Source organism: Xenopus tropicalis, chromosome 5 (genome assembly GCF_000004195.4).
Source record: "Xenopus tropicalis strain Nigerian chromosome 5, UCB_Xtro_10.0, whole genome shotgun sequence".
Lineage (NCBI taxonomy): Eukaryota > Metazoa > Chordata > Amphibia > Anura > Pipidae > Xenopus > Xenopus tropicalis.
In genome coordinates this window covers 51,848,197-51,867,940 of record NC_030681.2, presented here as the reverse complement: position 1 = coordinate 51,867,940, position 19,744 = coordinate 51,848,197, and the positions used below count along the sequence as shown (strand labels likewise).

Genomic DNA, 19,744 nt, shown 5'->3' with positions numbered 1-19,744 from the left:
AGCTGCCAAATTGTTCTAAAGGTCTCGAATCGGCAACTTAAATCTGCCCGTGTATGGCCACCTTTAGTAACACAGCCTCCAGCTTTTTTTTTAGATGCCCAGCTACTTAGATGCCAAATTGCCAAACTAATTTTTGTAAGAACCAGATTAGGTTTGCTCACAATATGTAGTCAGATCCAATCCACTGATTGCTTTGCTCCAACCAAACTACAACTTAACACGCATAGAACTCTAGATGGAATAAGGCCTTAAGGCTATAGCTATTAATCTCTTGTGAGTAAGTATGTGTGTGCCATTTTTGACATTCATATCACCTATAAAATGTCTTCCAGCTCTTTGTTGTTAAGTGTGACCTATGTGCAGATTACTACTTTTGTAATGACATTTCAGTTCAAATCTAGTTACACTTTATGATCTTTTGCTATTGCACTTTTTTTCTCTTCTCTAGATAATTATTTTCTCTCAATAGAAAAGTCAAACACATTTTAATAATTAATTATATAAAATATTAATGGCTGTTTAGTTTACATCTCTATAACATTTCACAGCTAGAGATGAAGAGATATTTTTCAGAAAAGAATATATTCCTGATCTTTCAGTGTGCTTGTGTCTGCAGGGAAATTACTTTAACACCTTAGAGAATTTTTAATCCAGGTACTGAATGAAAGGTTTTCTATCCTTGTCATTTGAGGTTCATTTTCTTGTCTGTACAAATCACAGAACTGTTTGGTTCTTGCTGCTGAGTTGTAACCAGGCAACCTGGCCTTTAATTGGCAAATGTCTGGCTTAGATTTTATTAAATTTACTTACAAACACATGTATCTTTTTCATCCACGTAATAAACTAGTGATAGAGGTCTGCTTTCAGAAAGTTCAGAGAGTCAGTTTGCCCTGTAAGCTTGCAAATACTATATTATATTTCAGGGTCTTTGGATTTTCTTATGATAGTATTAGATATTATTACAAAGTCTTCAGTCTACAGTATCTAGTAGGAGTAAGTCTAAAGCAACTTGATTTATTCATTTGCATACCGTGATATTTATGCAGCAGCCAGTGCAGGACTATATCTGAAGAAACCAGATGCATTAATATGCAAGCACTTTTTAATTACTTTATTAATATACTGTATGCCTCTGTCATGCTCCATCACTAGTATCAGGGCCGGAACTAGGGGTAGGCAGAAGAGGCAGCTGCCTAGGCGCAACGATTGGGGGGCGCCAGGCAGCAGCCTCTCCTGCATACCCCTAGTACAGATTGTGTCGCGCCGCTTCATAGCGCACATCACACACCGCGCCGTGCCCCCCCCCGCACTCGAACTGCGCATGCGCGTTAAAACACACGGGGGGGTGCGATGTAGCGGTGCAGGGGCGAGGCAGCCGACTGGGTTGCCTAGGGCGCCCGGTTGCATCGGCCCGCCCCTGACTAGCATCACCTCTTTACTAACATAGATTCTAAAATTCAGTTTCCAATAAGCTTTAAACAGTTAAACAGTATAAATTAGAAACTGAAAGCAAAGATCAGCTTGGTTGCTATCGATAACGCCACTAATAAAAAAATGAAAAATATACAAACATACCTGTACATACATACATGCAAGGCCAGGTGGTTAGGTAAGGAGGACACCTTGGCCCCCCCAGGTGTTTCCCTGTGAAGTCAATGTAGTTATTTGGGAGTGAATTGTGGCTTATATATTGACATGCATTTTCCCATGTTTCCCAGCAATAAGATGCAACTGACAGTTGTATTATTTACATGCTGGCAATAAGACCTGCACCTATGGCAAACATGGTCATAAGAGTTTTCCCAGATGGTTAACGTATCTGTTTCATAGACTTAAATTCAATAATTGGATATATGAGAAAGCATACAGCTTGCCACACCATGCCGATTATGCGGATTTTGTCTACATGTGCCTGCACCCAGGCGTATTCCAATAATTCAGGTGCAGACACACGTAGGATCGTATGGCACGTATCTTCTGTGGTATTAGCCTCAGGTACTCTCTGTGCCTGTTTTTTGTCTTTTCTAGCTCTCTGGTACCAGATCTAAATTTTTTAAAATCACAAATGCCAAGTGATTTATTAAAACAGCCTTTTTAAAAAAAGCACTAATGAAAAATGTGAGAAAACACACATTTTTCTGTTTTGCTGCACAAATGAAATTTGAAACCATGAAGCATACAAATATTATCCAGTTGTAGAAAAGACACCTGCCATAGACTTCTACATGACATAGACAGCTTTTAGATGCCGTATTTTTACTTTCAGATTTGTTGCCGTTTTGACGCATAATAAATGGTGACGTTTTTTCCCCATGAAAAATGTAAGTTTTAGTGCAAAATATACAAATCGTTAAAAAAAAATTACGAAAGTAAATGCCTCCTTAGAGTGACAGGCTTTAGATCATGACAAAAATGGAGACAAACCATCACTTCTATACACAAGGCAGAATCTGCACATGGTAATGTAATCGTACATTTGCTACTTTATGTTTCTGTCAGACAAATACAAGGAAAGGTCATTTAAAAAACAGTTATTGATGTGAAGGTGTTGAAATAATATCAGAAAAGGTCAGTGGGGCAAATCAGGCATGCCTTATAACCCAGCTATCCTTTGTAGATAACATGCACTGTTCATGGGTTACAAGGACAGCTTTGGAAACCATTGATATATAAAGCTTATATTTACTGCCTAATACAGAACAACTGCACAGTTTAGAACACAATTTGCATAGGCTAAGTGGCCTCTAATTCTCACATCATTCATTTATTCTAATGCTCATGTTTAGCCAGCACTGTATAGTGTTGTAATGTAATTCACTTTGCTTGAAATTGCTTCAGTCTGTATCAAGGCATAAATATTTATATAATCATTTGCATGTGGATGTTACATGTAGTTTTCAGAGAGCCATTTGCAAATGGTTTGGAGAAAAAAATTACAGCAATAAATGAACTGCACTTTTTGTTGCCATAATCACAAACTGTGGCCTGCTGTTGTGTCTATAGATTTGTCTTCTCACTGCTACCCTGTGCTTTGGTAACAGGTGAAAGGATTAAACCCTGAAGTGTGTCATTTCATATTAAGCCCTGCATTTCTGTTAACATCTTCATTAACTGGTAATGTTTTTACAGGGCTGCTCAGAAATTAAATCTCTCCTCTAAAAAGAAGAAACAAAGGACTACTCCTTCTTTAGTGTCCGAAACGCCACTCTTTTCCACCAGCTTCTGTGGTATTCTTCAGACATGTCCGCCACCTGCACCGCCATGCCTTCTCAGGGCAGTCAACAAAGTAAAAGACAACCCAGGACTGGGAAAGGTGAGGTATTAAGTATAAGAAATAATGTCATATTTAATTTCATGATTCAAATTTAATATACATTTTAAAGTTGTTCATTTGTGATAACAAACCATCTTCAAATACTGTCATGATATAAAAATTATATTCATTTGGGATGATTTTGTTATTTTTATTTTGAAGTGCAACTATAGCCTGTAAAAATTGCTGCTGTACATATATATGTTGTATTATATCAAAGGTACAACATCCCTTGCCACTTTGTGCTCATTGTAGGGTCCTTTCCCTTCAGATAGTCCTCACTCTGTGCCAGCAGGCCTGCTAGATGTCTTCTCATGGAAAACAATTGAAGCAGCCTTGTACACTGATAGGAATACACTGGCTCATCAATTTAAAATGGGGCTTCAACTGATCTTGAAAGCCAGGCAATCTAAAAAATGGTCCTAATTTGTACTGTAGTAGTACTGTGTAGTAACCATTTAGCAATACCTAAATTGCTAGGTATGTGGAAGGCCAAAAACAAAGGATAATTTATCATGCATGTATCATCTCTCTTCCATGGTTTGATCCCCTTTTCTATTTTCTGCTTTGTTCTTTTTCTTTACAGATTTGCATCTCATTTTCCCATGTTCTATCTTTCTAATGTTAACACCATTAGAATATACTATAAGCCAAAATAAGAAATCCATGTAAAATACTTTTTCTTATTAATTTTCCCTATTTATTTCCCTCCTGCCAGCTAGAGTGAACCATAGTCACTTTCTCTGGGTGCCCATAGCTAGCAACACAACTGCCTAAATATAATTGAAATGTTCAAATCTGTATAGATTGTTAATAGGCTAGGACACATGTACCATATGCCATATACTGTGTTGTGGTGGTCCTGAATCTCTCCCTTTTCAAAACTGTTAGCTGATGATGGTGTTTTACACCATTAATAAATGCTTATACCATTTATTACTTTTTCTTCTCACTCTATTAACAATCCAGGGTTAAAATGCCATCGCATTTGTTTAAAAAGCCACTCTCACATTGGCTAATGATCTAATGCAGAATATTGATGAAACCACCAGACCATATCTTTTTCGCTGCCATATTTTAGTTTTATTACCATATATATTTTTAATTATCACTGGATTCTTTTATGGAGAATGATCATTTAGCTGTTGAAAATTGTTCTTCTGCACTCAATTGATTTCTCCTCAACCTTTCAAGTGCTGGGCTCAGGTGTTGCCCATTACAGCAGGGGACTTCAGCCAATTATCCTCCCCCTTAATTTATCCTGCACTACCCTGCCACGCATAACACTCTTCTTAGACTGCTTAAGATCCAGACAGTGATGGAATGAAGCACTGCAATAGAAAGCAAGGTTACAGGTCACAGTATGGGTGTCCTTCCCCTTTTTGACCTTATCAGATCACATTAAATGGAAAGTACTCTCAAAATTTTAACATAATAGGACAAGCTTGAATTCACTGTGTATTTTGTAGTAATCATTCAGTATCTATAGATATCATTTTGGAAATCATTTTAGGCATCCAAAACATTAAATAACATCTTATTTTAATAATCTTTTTTTATTGCTAGCCTTTTAGTAGGATATTGATTATCAGGATGTTGCAAATAGCATGCTATTATTAACAAAAAATGTTAAATTGTTAAAAAAATATATGCAGATATAGGCATCAGGTTGTGGCTGTTGCTTTATCTCTGTTCTCTCTTTCCTAATCATTGACATCAAGTATAATTTTTACTGGCTAAGTTGGGTACAGCCTTTAATTGAAATTTTGACCCCGTTTAGTGCATAACTCAAACCCTTTACATACAGACATTATAAAATCTACAATAGTACCAGTGTTCCAGTGCCATATATTCTACATTTCCACTTTAATCTATGCAGTTGATATACAGGAAGTAGTTATGAAGGATAAAACTCACCTAACAGTTTTTTAAACTTCTTGTCAGAGGGCGCCAAGTTTATTGTTGAAGGGTCCCCAAATCAGATTTCACCTATTGATTTTTATTGGTTTGATGCCAGGGTTTGCAAACTTTGGTTAGAAAAAGTGGGCGGGGCCGCCAAAAGCCATTCACATTTCTTTCATTGTTTTCAGTGGGGAAATTTTAACTGCTGCCATTCTCACATGTTTAATGTCAGGGTCCCTAAACTTTGCAGTTTGTCACTGGGTCACTATGTTCCAAGTGTGGAAAAGTGGGCGGGGCCAACAACAACCAATCAGATTTCACCTATAGACTTCATATGTTTAAATTTAAACTGCTGCCATTCTTTAAATACTAATACTAAGGTCCCCAAACTTTGCAGAGTTAGTCACCTGGTAACTGCGGTTCAGAGTTAGAAAAAGTGGGTGGAGCCAACAACAGCCAATCAGATTTTAACTATTGATTTTCAATGGGGAAATTCAACCTGCTGCCATTCTCACAGTATTAACACCAGGGTCACTAGGGGACTGCATTTTTAGGTTTTAAAAAGTGGGTGGAGCCACCAACAGCCAATCAGACTTCACCTATTGATTTTTTTTTTTGTTTAAAATGCTGCCTTTCTCGTGCTATTTATGTCAGGGTTCCCAAACTATGCACAGTCAGTCACTGGTTGACTACATATTCAGGGTTAGAATGAGTGGGAGGAGCTACCAACAGCAAATCCATTTCCACCCATTAGATTTCATTGGTTTATATTTAAACTGATGCCATTATTTAAATATTAATTCCAGGGTTGTTAAAGTTTCCAGAGTTAGTCAATGGGTATTTGCCTTTCAAAGTTAGAAAAAAGTGGGCAGAGCCACCAACAGCCAATAACATTTAACCTATTTACTTTCAATGGTGAAGTGTAAAATGTTGTCAGTCTCACAATTTTTATGCCTGAGTCCCCAAAATTTGCAAAGTTGGTCATTGGGGGACTGCAGTTCAAAAATAGGAAAAGTGGGTTGGACCACTAACAGCCAATCAGATTTCATCCATTGAATTTTATTGGTTTAAATTTAAAATGCTGTCATTCTCACACTATTTATGCCAGGGTGCCCACTGTTTGTCACTGGGTGACTTCGACTCAAGGTTAGAAAAAGTTGGCACACCCACCAACCCCAATAACAATTCACCTATTGACTTTTATAGGTTTAAACTGCTGCCATTCTTTAATCAGATGTCACTCGTTGACTTTCGGTGGGGAAATTTAAGTTGCTGCCATTCAGACATTATTAAAACCAGGGTCCCCAAACTTTGCACAGTGGTTTTTACTATATAACTGTGGTCCAAGGTCAGAGAAAGTGGGCAGAGCCCATTCAGTGACTTCATGTTTTTGAACCCAACAGGAAATTTGTTCTCAAAAGTAACTTCAAAAGAACACCCTAAATGTTGGTACTTCGGTTTCTGTGCCACAGAATAAGGATCCATGTCTTAAAGTGAAAAATGAAAAATACTTCCTCAGGCTACCAAAACATCTAATGGAATATCCAGAATTCTGTGGAGAGCGCTTAAAAATCACATACATGATCAACTTGTAATATAGTTTTAGTAAATATTTAATGATTAGGCCTTGGACCAAAATTATAGGGCAGATTCAATGAAATGTATATTATACATTCCAAAATGTGTTGCAATGCAAACTAGCAATCGTGTATTCTAATGTGTTACATATTATATATGGGGCAAACAGGAGATCAAAGTAATTGAATTCAACAAGAGTTGACTGAGGCAAAGTGTATTTTTTAAAAAGTCCATGAGAGGGGTGTCTCACAGATTTACTGGAGATTTTGTAAATGGAAAATAGTAATAAAGTAATAAACTATTAAACGTTCATGTTCTTATTACAGGCAGCATTTTTATGCATTTTGCATAATTTTTTATGCGTTTTTTCTTCCACCAGAACTTCTCTATTTATTTTACACAACTTTTTACATAGTTTTTTTTGTCAAATTTCATTTTACACAGCATAATAAATAGAACCCTAAGGGGCACATTTACTAATCCACGAACGTCCGAAAAGCGTCCGAATGCGTTTTTTTCGTAATGATCGGTATTTTGCGATTTTTTCGTAAATTGTCGCGACTTTTTCGTAGCCATTACGACTTGCTCGTAAATTGTCGCGACTTTTTCGTAGCCATTACTACTTGCTCGTAAATTGTAGCGACTTTTTCGTAGCCGTCGTGCCGAGTACGAAAGTTTTGGATTCATTCAAGCTTCAGTATCGTGACTTTCCTTGGGCCAGGTTGGAGCTGCAGAGTGCCATTGAGTCCTATGGGAGGCTTCCAAAATCATGCAAAGTCGCAAAGGTTTGCCCGCTGTTTACGAGCGCTCAATACGAAAAAGTTGCGACAATATACGAGCAAGTCGTAATGGCTACGAAAAAGTCGCAACAATTTACGAGCAAGTCATAATGGCTACGAAAAAGTCGCAACAATTTACGAGCAAGTCATAATGCCTATGAAAAAGTTGCGACAATATACGAGCAAGTCATAATGGCTACGAAAAAGTCGCAACAATTTACGAGCAAGTCGTAATGGCTACGAAAAAGTCGCGACAATTTACGAAAAATCGCAAAATGTTCGTTTCCAATCCGATTTTTTCCCATTCGGGATTCGGATTCGTGGATTAGTAAATCAGCCCCTAAGTGTACTGTAGTAAAACATTTACTTTTTCAACAAAAATGAAAGAGATTGAAACTAGAAAACACAGAACAAACAGATGCTAACAGAGACTTATTATAATTATTGTGCCACTCCCTCATTTACACAGGTTCTGTGGAATTGTGTGTATGTGGGGGGGGTCATAAAGTGGAATGGGCACAACTACCAATCTGAAATTCCCTTGCCTAATGTCAGTGGGTTGGGGAAATAAATACTGTAAACATGATAAGCTTTATGCAAATAATCTCCCTCAAGATGTTGTATAGCGGCATCCCTTATTTGCTCTGCTAACAACTGTAAATAAAGGATTTACTGATTTAATAGCACAAATTCTGGTGCATCCTTTTGTATATATATTATTAATAGGTATGTAACCCTATCCTCACCGCTTCTGGCACTTTTGACAGTGTTACACTTCATGTGTGGCACTTACCTGATGGCATGGGACAAACCTGAATCACTCCGCAGTGGTATTGGGAGAGACTGGGTACCTGGTACTTATTAGCGCAGTGCCTCCACCTAGTGGGATCCGGAAGTGCACCTACGGGTGTTAGTTCTTAGCCATGTGGATTGACTGTGTTCAAATCAAATGACAGTCCTCCTTCAGGGATTTTCTTATAGCGGTCCTGTACACAGAAACGGATTCTTTTTATTTTTGCATAATTCTGAGCAACTTTTCAGTATACACTAATTTAAAAAATGTAAGCTGTTATAAAGTTAGATGTAAATGTATAGAATAATTGCAATTTAAATCAGTGGTTTTATCAGTCTTTAATCAGTTGGCTTGCAAACTTGTTTTAGGAGTCAGAGCCAGGAGTGCAGAGTGTGTAATTTACAACCACTGAACATTTTAAAATAAATCTGTATCGTCTGGAATGATAGAATTACAGTATCATTTAATGTGCAAAAAATTGTTTTTTGGGTGAATTATCCCTCTAAGAAACCAAAATAAAAGCATACAACATCCCCAATTCAGAAGGAGCACTTGCTTGCAGTGATGACAGTGTTAATGTTTGGTGGCCGCGAGTCCCAAATGTTTTGTGCATGTTTAATCCACAATATGGCGCTAAATACGCTATGCCAAGCCAGCACATCTGATATGGGTTATTGTGCTTTTCAGCATTATGTTTTTATTGTGCTCTTTAAATGCTTTCTGGTAGTAATGAAAAGCAGATGGGGGAAGCTGCCTTTATTCTAACTGGTACAACATTTCCTGGTGACGTTTTCAAGAGATTCAAAATATTGCACACGACTGCAGACACCCGACTTTACATGCTATAAATGAATGAGCCAGGGTAGGAAAAGAAATAAACAGGAGGTGTGATGTGCTGCTTAATTGCTGATAGCCATATGGTTCTACTTTGGATTATACCTTGAAGAGAACAGAAACAAATGAAGTAAAGGAAATATGTTGATATCACACAATGGACCTTTCAGTCTGTCGCCAGGAAATGGAGTGGCAATAACTTTTCCTAGGATTATGACTCCATTAATCATTTACATTGATGAAATGAAACAGCCTTTTGCTTCAGTAGAAGAATCTTTAATAATTCACACCTTCATGGAACATAAATGCACTATGAAAAGGATATAAAGTATATATAAATATATATTATATATATATATATATATATATATATATATACATACACATGCATACATACATACATACATACATAAATACTGTTAGTTTTGGTTGTTGTTTTATTTAATGTCTAAATACCCCTCTTTTAATAAAGTATTTTAAAATTGAAAAATAAGATCTGTCAGCGAGGATCTAGCAGCAGAGACAGGACGCCCAGTGGCAGCTAGGGGCCCAGAAAGATATATAGCACCACAAGGGTCTTGACCTATAGTATGTACAATCTTAGTATTTTATGAGAAAAGAGTAATTTTCTTTAGCTAATGTGCGAGGTAGAGGACTTTTTTTTTTTTTAAAAATCTTTTGGGCCCAGTAATGTTCTTGCTCATGTACATTCTGTGCTGATATTCAGAGCTATGTCATTTTACAAAAACATTTACTATAGTTAAGGCCCATTTGTGGTTTTATCTGGGCTGTATGTGGCCCTTTGTCCATGGACTTGCCTTTTCACTGAAAAAACTAAATATGAGATGTGGTAAACAGCCATCTGTGCACCAGGCAATTTTAGCAAAGTTCACATTTTAACTGCTGTTTACAAGAAGCAGTAAATGCGAATGATTACTGATAGAAATATAGGGGCTGATTTATTAAAGTACGACAGGTATGAAATACAAAAAATTCGGATTTGTTTGTATTGTGTGTATTTTCTGCGAATTTTTCGCATATTTGCACAACTTTTTCATACTTTGCGCGACTTTTTCGTACTTTGCGACAAAATTTGTGCAACAGAATCGTATTGTTGCGCCGAGTACGAAAGTTTTGGATTCATTCAAGCTTCGGTATCATGACTTTCCTTGGGCCAGGTTGGAGCTGCAGAGTTCCATTGAGTCCTATGGGAGGTTTCCAAAATCATGTACAGAAGTATCAAAGTCAGAAAGGTTTTCCTGCCGTTTACGATCGTTCGGATACAAAAATTTTGTGACTTTAGGTTCGCCAGTGCGATATTATTGTGACTAATACGATTTTTTAGTAAACATTTTCGTGATATTTGCATCATCAGAAATTATTGTATATAATCCGAATTTTTCAGGATTCGAACTCGTACTTTGATGAATCAGCCCCATAGATAGATCCAAAAGCATGACGAGTTATGCAACATTATTTAAGATTAACTTGTACATTAAGGGGGTTGATTTATCAATGGTTGAGTTTTTTTCCTTGATTTGAGTTTTCTTGTGTTTCGTGTTATGGTTCGAAAACGTGAATGTCTGGTATTTTCTTTAGTGCAAAAAAAACCCCACAAATGTAAACATTTGGTGTGTAAAAGCTTGTGAGTTTCTATTGAAGTCAATGGCAGTTGTCATAGGCAAAGTCAAGCCATATTCTTAAACTCAAATTTTTTAAGGTTTTCCAGTTTTTAGAGCTCGTAAACTCGAAAAATTCAAGATAATCAAGTTTTATATTCCAGCAAGAATTTGATGTGAGTTTATTCGGTTTAGAAAAACAAACTCAAATTCACAAACTTGAAAATTAATAAATAAGCCCATAAATCTTCAAACTTTAGTTGAAAGCTGCAATAACAAGGGCTCCCATTGCAACTAAACAGGGCTTAGTTTTTTTTTTTTACATTTTTGTTAACCTACATTAAGGTCCAACTACAGTATTTAAAGAAGCAGAAGTCACAAAATTATATTTAAATTATACTTGAAAAAGCATTCCACACGTGGGTTGCAAGTTTGTTATCCTGAGAATTGAGCCTCAGAGTCAACCCTTTGTTTATTTTCTTAGAACAACCAAAATGACTTCCTTTTATTTGGAGCCTATAAGAACTAAGTGCATAAAATAAATATTGTCTAAACCATGAAAATGCAATAGCCAGAAAAGAAATCCTGAAAAGTCACATGGATGCTGTAGCCAAAAAATACTAACATTTATGGTATTTATATGGCATGTGTGGTTATATACTGCCCCCAAAACTTTTCAGTTGGATCATTATTTTCCCTCTTTTTGTATTTATATATGTACATATTGAGCATATGAACCGCTGTTGCGCTTGGCCACAGTCAATTGAAAAATCCCATTCATTGAAGGTACTTGCATGAACACGTTCTTCTTGCACAGCTGCATTCCTCCTAGCTTCTGTTCTGAATTGAGTGCAGTTGCACCTACTGACCCAGGCTGCTGTGGGAACCCTGGAACTACTACCACCACTGAACCAGGCTGTAGAGTGCAGGGTTAATTGACGCAGTGATGCTAGCTGGACTTGAAATTTTCAGATCTTACACTGCATCAGTTTTGACAATTGTGTCAGGTGCAACTTCCCTTGGCAACTGCAGTGATGCTGTAATTATGGGGAAAATGCTGCATTGTGGGTAAAAACCATGGTGAATTCATCTGCAGTGCGGTTAGTAAACAACACATATGATCTTTTGTGTATATGAATAAATCATTTTTATTGCTATTCCTTTTCATATTACACACTGCCTGGCAAAGCCAAGAGGTTAAAATGTCTCAAGGACTATGGCCAGCAGCTAAAAGGTGTTTCTTCTCATTTTAGAGCTAGAAACTTTAAAGATAATTGTCAACATAGAATTAAATAGCTCGTGTTGACATGGTCTGCAAGATGAATGATCTTGCACCATTCCGAAACTAGAGGTAATAACCAAGGGCCTGTGATTAATTGAATGTTCTCTTCCTGCAGGCACAGTCAGCATCTATTGTCTCCAAGGGACAGACCGAGAAGATTAGCTCAGAAAAATAAGCAGGTCCTCTTGCTGTAGTGTGGTGGACAGGCCATTAATTTTGCTTCACAGGCGTATCACAGATACTGTTTAGGATTATTGGGACAATAGACTGAGCAAGTGGCCTGTTAACCATTATCATTTTTCTTTGTAAGATGTTCTCTCCTAATAGAACATCACTGCACTTTTTTGTTAGCAAACAACAGGGAAACCTTTTTCACTTTTCATTGACAGCTGTATTAGTTTCATATATCACCCTTGCACAAAATGACACAATGGGTTATTGAGACCAATTGTGCAGAGACGCGTTCAGGCACAAGTTCACGATTAGGAGAAAAGGGAGCAGAAACAATATATATATATATATATAAAATGAAATAGTCTGTGTTATTTGCCATGTCAACTATAGTAAACACCCATATGTATATAGATGTGACAGTGGATATCAGAAGCTAATAAATAAAAGCAAAAAATCACTTTTTATCAACATGAATTCAGAATTCAGTGGCTTATGCCATACATATGTTTTACCTAAGGTTGCCACCTGTACGGTTTTGACCCGGACAGCCCAGTTGGGCTGACAACCGAAGGGTTGTCTGGGTCAATACCTCCTGCCCGGTTTTCCAAATTAGGAAAACGGACAGTACTCACTGAGACTGACACCCAGTGACATCACTGCCATGCCACTTGCCCATCCCTGTGATGTCACAGCCATGCCTGTTCCCAGCCCCGACATGACATCACTGTCTGCCCCCTGTGGGGCTAAACAAGGCAAACAGGGGAATTCAAGCTACAGTTCTCCATGTTTGGTCCTCATGAATAAATAATTAGATTACCAGGGCACTGGGTAGCATAGATTTAATTTCTGTTTGTTTAGATCATCATAATTTATTTGATTTCTAATATATGCTATATAATACAAATACCAGTTGCATTTTTCCACAATAGTTTCTCTCTGCAAACTGCAATAAACAATGTTTTACACCTAAAACAGTGGTTTATACCTATTTTCCGCCACATTTACTGAATCCTTCTTTGTTTTGGTTCTCTTACATTTCTATAAATTTAAACTGTAGCTGAAACCAACATTTTTTTCCTAATGTATTTTGATCCTGAAATGGTAAACAGTTAACTTTCTGAAGACTTGACTATTAACTCAGACCACATTTTGGACTGAAGAATGTCAGAATTATTAAAGTAAATATAAAGATATCTTCTTTGGCATTTTTATAACATTTTGCCATTTTCTCCTGTTTCAGAAAATAAAGCATATAAAAAATCCAATGTGACCCAGAGTGAAATTTCAGTTTGGTCTGGTAATCAGCAGCAAGCTTATCCCCAAGATAGTATGGATTCAGATTTTACTCAGAGCTCTTTGGCTCACTGAACAGATTTAATCAAAACATTTCACATTTGATTAGTGGTTTCAGGTATTCCAAGTACAGTCAGTCCTATTTCTTTGTCACTGGCACTGGCCTCTATTAAGGTAGAGGGCCACCAGACTGGGGAGAATATTGTATTCTTTATGAACTTACATTCTTCACTTTTTTGTATCATGAAATTTACATACCCCTTCCATTTGCATTTATATAAGAAGATAAATCCATGAAAAATATTCACTTCAAGTGTCCTCTGACAGTTTCTTTTTTCAAGGAATTTCATGACACAGTAGATAATCAAAGTGAGTATGGCTTCTAATCTTTAGATCAAGAAAAAATGCCTGCTTGGATTTTATTCACTTTGCAGGTACAGGTTCATATAAAACACAAATAAGCCAAGTTCTTGCATGCATGTACCTCACGATAAATTCGCCCCTTTCCTTCTGATGCTTCAGGCACTAAGGATTCCGGCCGCGTTCTGATAAAATATGCTATGATAGCAATACGGCAAAGAGGTCATTAGAACATTGCAAACAGCATTTCTATTTATATAGAAATTAGAATTAGAATATAACGCCTTATGAATTTTGATTTATGTACCAACCCAGGGCCCCAAAATTCTTTGTCAGTGAAGATCTGTACCTGAAGGTGTCTGCAGTGACTGGCTCACAAAATACAGTACGGTATATAAAGCACTCACGGCACCAGGACGTGAGACACTTCACTAAATACCAATATTAATTATTGATTTATTGAAGTGTCACAATTCCTGTCACTATCCTGACAACGATCCTGTGGGGATCGAAACGTGTAGATATGGGTATGGAATAAAGCATTATACTTTGCAGACCTGATGCGGTGAGTGCTTTCTCTGGACACAGTATGCTTTTGTTGGTTAGCACCCGGCAAATATCTCTGAGTGCCAATGACTATATGGTATATATATATATATATAGTTTATGACTGATTAGTAATTAATGCATCCTATAAGGTAACATAGAAACCAATGAATTGTGAACTTAATAACCTTGAAGCATGGGCTACAACAAATGTTCCCAAAAATGAAATAGAAATATTCTGAAAAAGGAAATTTAGATCATTTAGATTTTATACCTTCACTCTGCAATTAATTCCAGACAACCCCACAAATATAAATTCTCCAATAGCTGGACATAGGCAGTGCCACAGACTGATTTCTATCTTTTACAGACTCTGAGGGCTCTGGCACACGGGGAGATTAGTCGCCCGCGGCAAAACTCCCTGTTCGCGGGCGACTAATCTCCCCGACTCGCGAGTCTTTTTCGGCAATTTCGCGAAATCGCCCCGCCGCGTCTGCCATCCCACTGGCGACTTACATGTTCACTGGTGGGATGGCAGGGGGAAGGCAACTCGGGGAGATTAGTCGCCCGCGAACAGGGAGTTTTGCCGCGGGCGACTAATCTCCCCGTGTGCCAGAGCCCTAAAGGAAAACGGGGCTCCTAGGGGAATGTTAACTTGATTTATTAACAGATATAACTACAACAGACATAATATGCCGTAATATGCATTAGTAATTGCATGTTACAATGTGACTTGCAAACTTTTCTTGTACCTGATCAGTTTAGCTCTGCTATTTTATATAAGTACCTTTACTGATGTTAGTAAACTAAACTGAATTTCTAAAAGGCCCAATGACCCATGGTAGATGCATTCCCCATCAAAATCAGTTGGTTAATAAAACATTTTTGTTAGAGGTCATTTTGCAAAGTTTCTAAACAAATATTATTTACTACTATGTATTACTACTACTGTTCTTAATACAGTCTCCCACAAAATGTTCCAAAAAACATTACAGTGCAACACACAGAGGGGTTGAAGGCCCTACTCACAAATTATTACTATTGAAAAAGGAAAAGGGAGTGAGAGAAAATTTTGTGGATTAAATGAATTTAGGAGATTAGGAAAAATGGACAAGTAGATGAGGGTAAAATAATAATTGGATAAAGCGGTGAATTGAGTGTTTAGAGGCCTTGAGGAGCTTTAGTGTCTGATGGTGTGGTGAAGGGAATTTCTCAGGATGGGTGTAGCATGGGAAAAGGCCTAGAAATATGAATGGATAACTAGATTACAAGCATACAGCCCTACCTTTCTTTTTTTGCTGTCACTGTCTCTTTAGCAGGAGTCCATTATGCATGGAGGATTACCTGTGCACTGGTAATCTAGGTATCTACCTCACAAGGACCAAACATGGAGTGGTTTACATTTCCTTGTTTGTTTAGGTCAGGAATAACAAAAACTATAGGTTTTTCCTACTAATTGGCAACAAATATGTTCAGAAAAAAACCCTATTCATTGCACTCACGTTGAACAAGGGTATATCTTGCCTTCTTAGTAAATAGCAGGGACAGACTGCTCATTTGCTCTTTGCATTTTCTTAATTCAATTATCTTTTGAATATTATCAACAAAAAATCATAATTATCAAGCTATGTAAAAAGCCAGTAGAAAATACCTTTCTGTACTTTCTGTATATTTTAGAGTTTCTGTAAATTTTTATAAAATGTTTAAAAAATCTGAGCAGACTCTTATTCCATATTGGCTGTTGGAGAGAATCCAAACTGACAATAGAAAATGTTCAATATTTTCAATATTAAATTACTGTCTGTTAACGTAAGCCTCTTAAAGTCCCTGCTATCAATCAGAATAATGCAGTTCAGGGCATGGCGCTGTCATGTCACACAGCAGCTGCTAATAACCAGGCAGACTTAAGTAACTTCTTCTCCCTGCTCTTTTATAGCTGGTGAAATGTTGTATTGCCAAAGCTTGCACAAACTGAGTTAAGCAAAATAACCACTGCTATTGCAATGGTATTAGCACAAGCACAGCACATAATGGATACAAATGTAGTGTTTGGGGTTTCATGTGGTTTTTCTCAAACAGTAAACTGAAGGCTTTTTTTTTTTAATATCCACATTTGTTTATGCATGATAAATAGATACACGTATCTTCCTTCTTTTCCCTTTCGATCAGTGTGGAGAGTTTTATAACTTAATAATAATATACTATTATCTATTATTTCAATGCTGTGCAGAAAATGCACAGGGTGAGTTCTTTCTGCTGAATTTAGATGGGTTACAGCAACAGGACGCTGCATCTGAAAATGTCTAACTGGTTACAAGATATAGAAACAATTTCACCCCAGATCAAGATAATTTAATATGAGTAGTAGAGCTATAAACACTCAGAATAAATAAGGGAAACATATATTTTGGGTTGGGGGTATGTTAATAGTTGACTTCTAACATTACAATGTATACATGAAAAGACCTTTGGGAGGGGGGGGTCAATTACACAACTGATAAAACAATACAATAACAATCAAAATACAAACATTATTGCTTTTATTGTCAATTTAGTGATAATAAGACTGCCTGGTGTTCACGTTTTACCACATTGTTCCTACTTGGTAAAAAATAGGGATATCTCATAATCTAGCGATTATGCACTGATATCTCTGCAATGTCCTTGAAATTAATTGAGACCAACATTCATCCGTAGAAACTCATGACAATTGTATCAAAAGACCTTTTTCAATGAGCAAGTACATTTATTGGCACAACAGCAACATGGACTAGGCTTTGCAGTCAAACAGGCTAATTGGCAAAAAGTCAGACATGCATGGCTTACGTTCCTCTTTATATACCTTCTTGACTGAAAGTAGATGAGCCCTCTAGCCTGGATAGAGGATAATTTTGCTATAACAATTTCCAGAGGAAAGGACTTTTATCCACAAAAGATGACAAGTATGGGGAAATGCTTACAAAGCTGCAGGTCTGTTGGATGACTCCCAGTCTTTTCCTTAGCTATGTGATTGTATGAGCTTAATCTGTAAACAATGTCACTTCTTGTTATCTTACCATTAATCTTAACCTTTTTTTTATCATTAAAACAGCAGGGAATGGTTAACTGGATATCTATTTATTTTCTGTTATTTATATAGTGCCAAGACATTACAGAGATTATTCATCATTTACATCTTTCCCTGCCCTAAAGGAGCTTACAATCTAAGGTCCCTATCTCATTCACACATGCTATAGGCAATTGAGTCAGGTGCCAATTAACCTGCCTATATGTTTTTGGATACTTCATTCATTTGCATTGATTCTTGTGCTTTCAGTGTAACTTTCCTATTAGCATAGAAGGATATGCAGACCTCTGTGATTCATTCTTTTGTTTGTATAAAACATAAATAGAAAAGTGATACTTAGCATGACAGCCCTCAGCCCTCATGTCACCATAACAAGCAGACTGTATTAGTGTCGTGGGTTAAGAGGTTTTGGTCACAACTGGTGTGTTAGAATATTTGAGCTTTCTAGTATCTGAATGCTGACACATACTCTCTTTAATTTGTCCTATAGATCGCCATTTTGAATTACTTATTCCATTGCATCTTACTGGCGTGCCATTGGATCATGATTTTTTAACTGGAATCGTCACACTATTAAATTGAGTAAGAAGTCAGTAATCTATTATATACAACTCTATACCAGCTTTAATTGCCAACCTTTTACTCTCCCAACTACTAGGAAACCATTACTCTTAACACCTTAACACTGGGTTTTAGATTTAGCTGCCGAAGGGCCAGGGGATATAGTTTGTCAATTTTGTTACTTATTCATCCCAGAGGCTGAACTGCCATCTGTGGGAGACTCTATGACTTTTTTACAATGTGTGGGGCAACATGCAAAGTGGTAAAAGAGGCAAACCGCCTTGTTTTATGCATATTGCCTGGAGCGTTGCATCATCATCAGCACTTGTGCTAGTGCTGGAAATAAGTGCAAAAGGTTACACCTTCCTCTGAATGTGCCACTGCCTATAATTGGTACCACATGCAGAGAGATTGGGAGGTGGGCGGTTTGTGAGAATCACCTGGCAAGCCCCCTAGATACAGATGCAGAGGCTAGGGAGCACCAGGGACCTCATGACATGGATACTTAGGGGCCAATTTATAAACATTTGGCTTTAAGTTTTTACTGTGATTCAAGGTTTTTGTGCTAAATCTCAAGTGTTTGAGGTTCATTAACAAGCAGACTGTGAGTTGCCTCCCCTTGTGCTGCAGCAGAGTATATTATATTCTATGTAATGTGCTAGCACAGGGGTAAATGGTAGTGGCATTTTGTGGGCTCCTCTGACCTTTTATTTTATATTTGATTCACAAAACATCAGCTAAAGCATTGTAGTTAGTTGCTTCTTGAGCTAGCTGCTGATAAAAAGGTGACCTATATAAATAAAATGTCCCTGTACATATGAAACTAAAGGTGGCCATACACGCACCGATATTATCATACGAAACCTCGTTTCGTACGATAATCGGTGCGTGTATGGTATGTCGGCGAGTCGACCGATATCGCAGGAACCTGCTGATATTGGACGACTCGCCGATCGGACCAGTTGGAAAATTTTGATCGGGCGCCATAGAAGGCGCCTGACCAAAATTCTCCCTTCAGATCTGAATCGGCAGAAGGAGGTAGAAATCCTATTGTTTCTACCTCCTTACCTGCCGATTCAGCCCTGAATGGTGTGTGGCGGATCTTACGATGTTTCGTGCGACCGATGGTCGTACGAAACATTGTCAGATCGCCACGTGTATGGCCACCTTAAGTAGTGTCCAATCAGATACAGCTTTTGGTAACTAATATATAAGTATTGTGGGGCAAGACACACAAACACAATATAATTTTTGTTTAGATAACATCCAGTATACCTCTCTAAAGAAAACAGGTGCAAACATAAGGAAACCTATCAAGCCTGACAAAGAAATAATAGGAAGAGACATTGCTAAAACCAAAGGTAGAAAACCAAAACATCACTGCAAAAGTGCTTAGGAAACATACAGGACAAAGGTGCAAGGTTGGGGAGGGTGGAATTCACAAGCCTTTACCCAAAACATTATTCATATATTTTTTAGAAGAATTGTCTAGATCTATCTTAAATAAATATTAACTATGTCTTCTTTAACAAAATAATTTTTAAAAATTACATATTAACAGTCTGTACAAACAATTCTGTTAAGCATGAAAAAGCCTTGCAGGTTGCAATTTTTTGCCTATATGCTCTGGAATAAATGGGCAG

General features: G+C 37.3%; 1 protein-coding gene across 1 annotated transcript in view; it reads left to right on the top strand.

Moving 5' to 3' along the window:
* Positions 1-19,744, top strand: part of kif26b (kinesin family member 26B) — a 171,154-nt gene that overhangs the window by 107,950 nt on the left and 43,460 nt on the right. Inside the window, exon 5 of the mRNA XM_002931509.5 lies at positions 3,130-3,313. Coding sequence (XP_002931555.2) covers positions 3,130-3,313 — 184 coding nt within the window. The remainder of the gene's footprint in view (positions 1-3,129; positions 3,314-19,744) is intronic.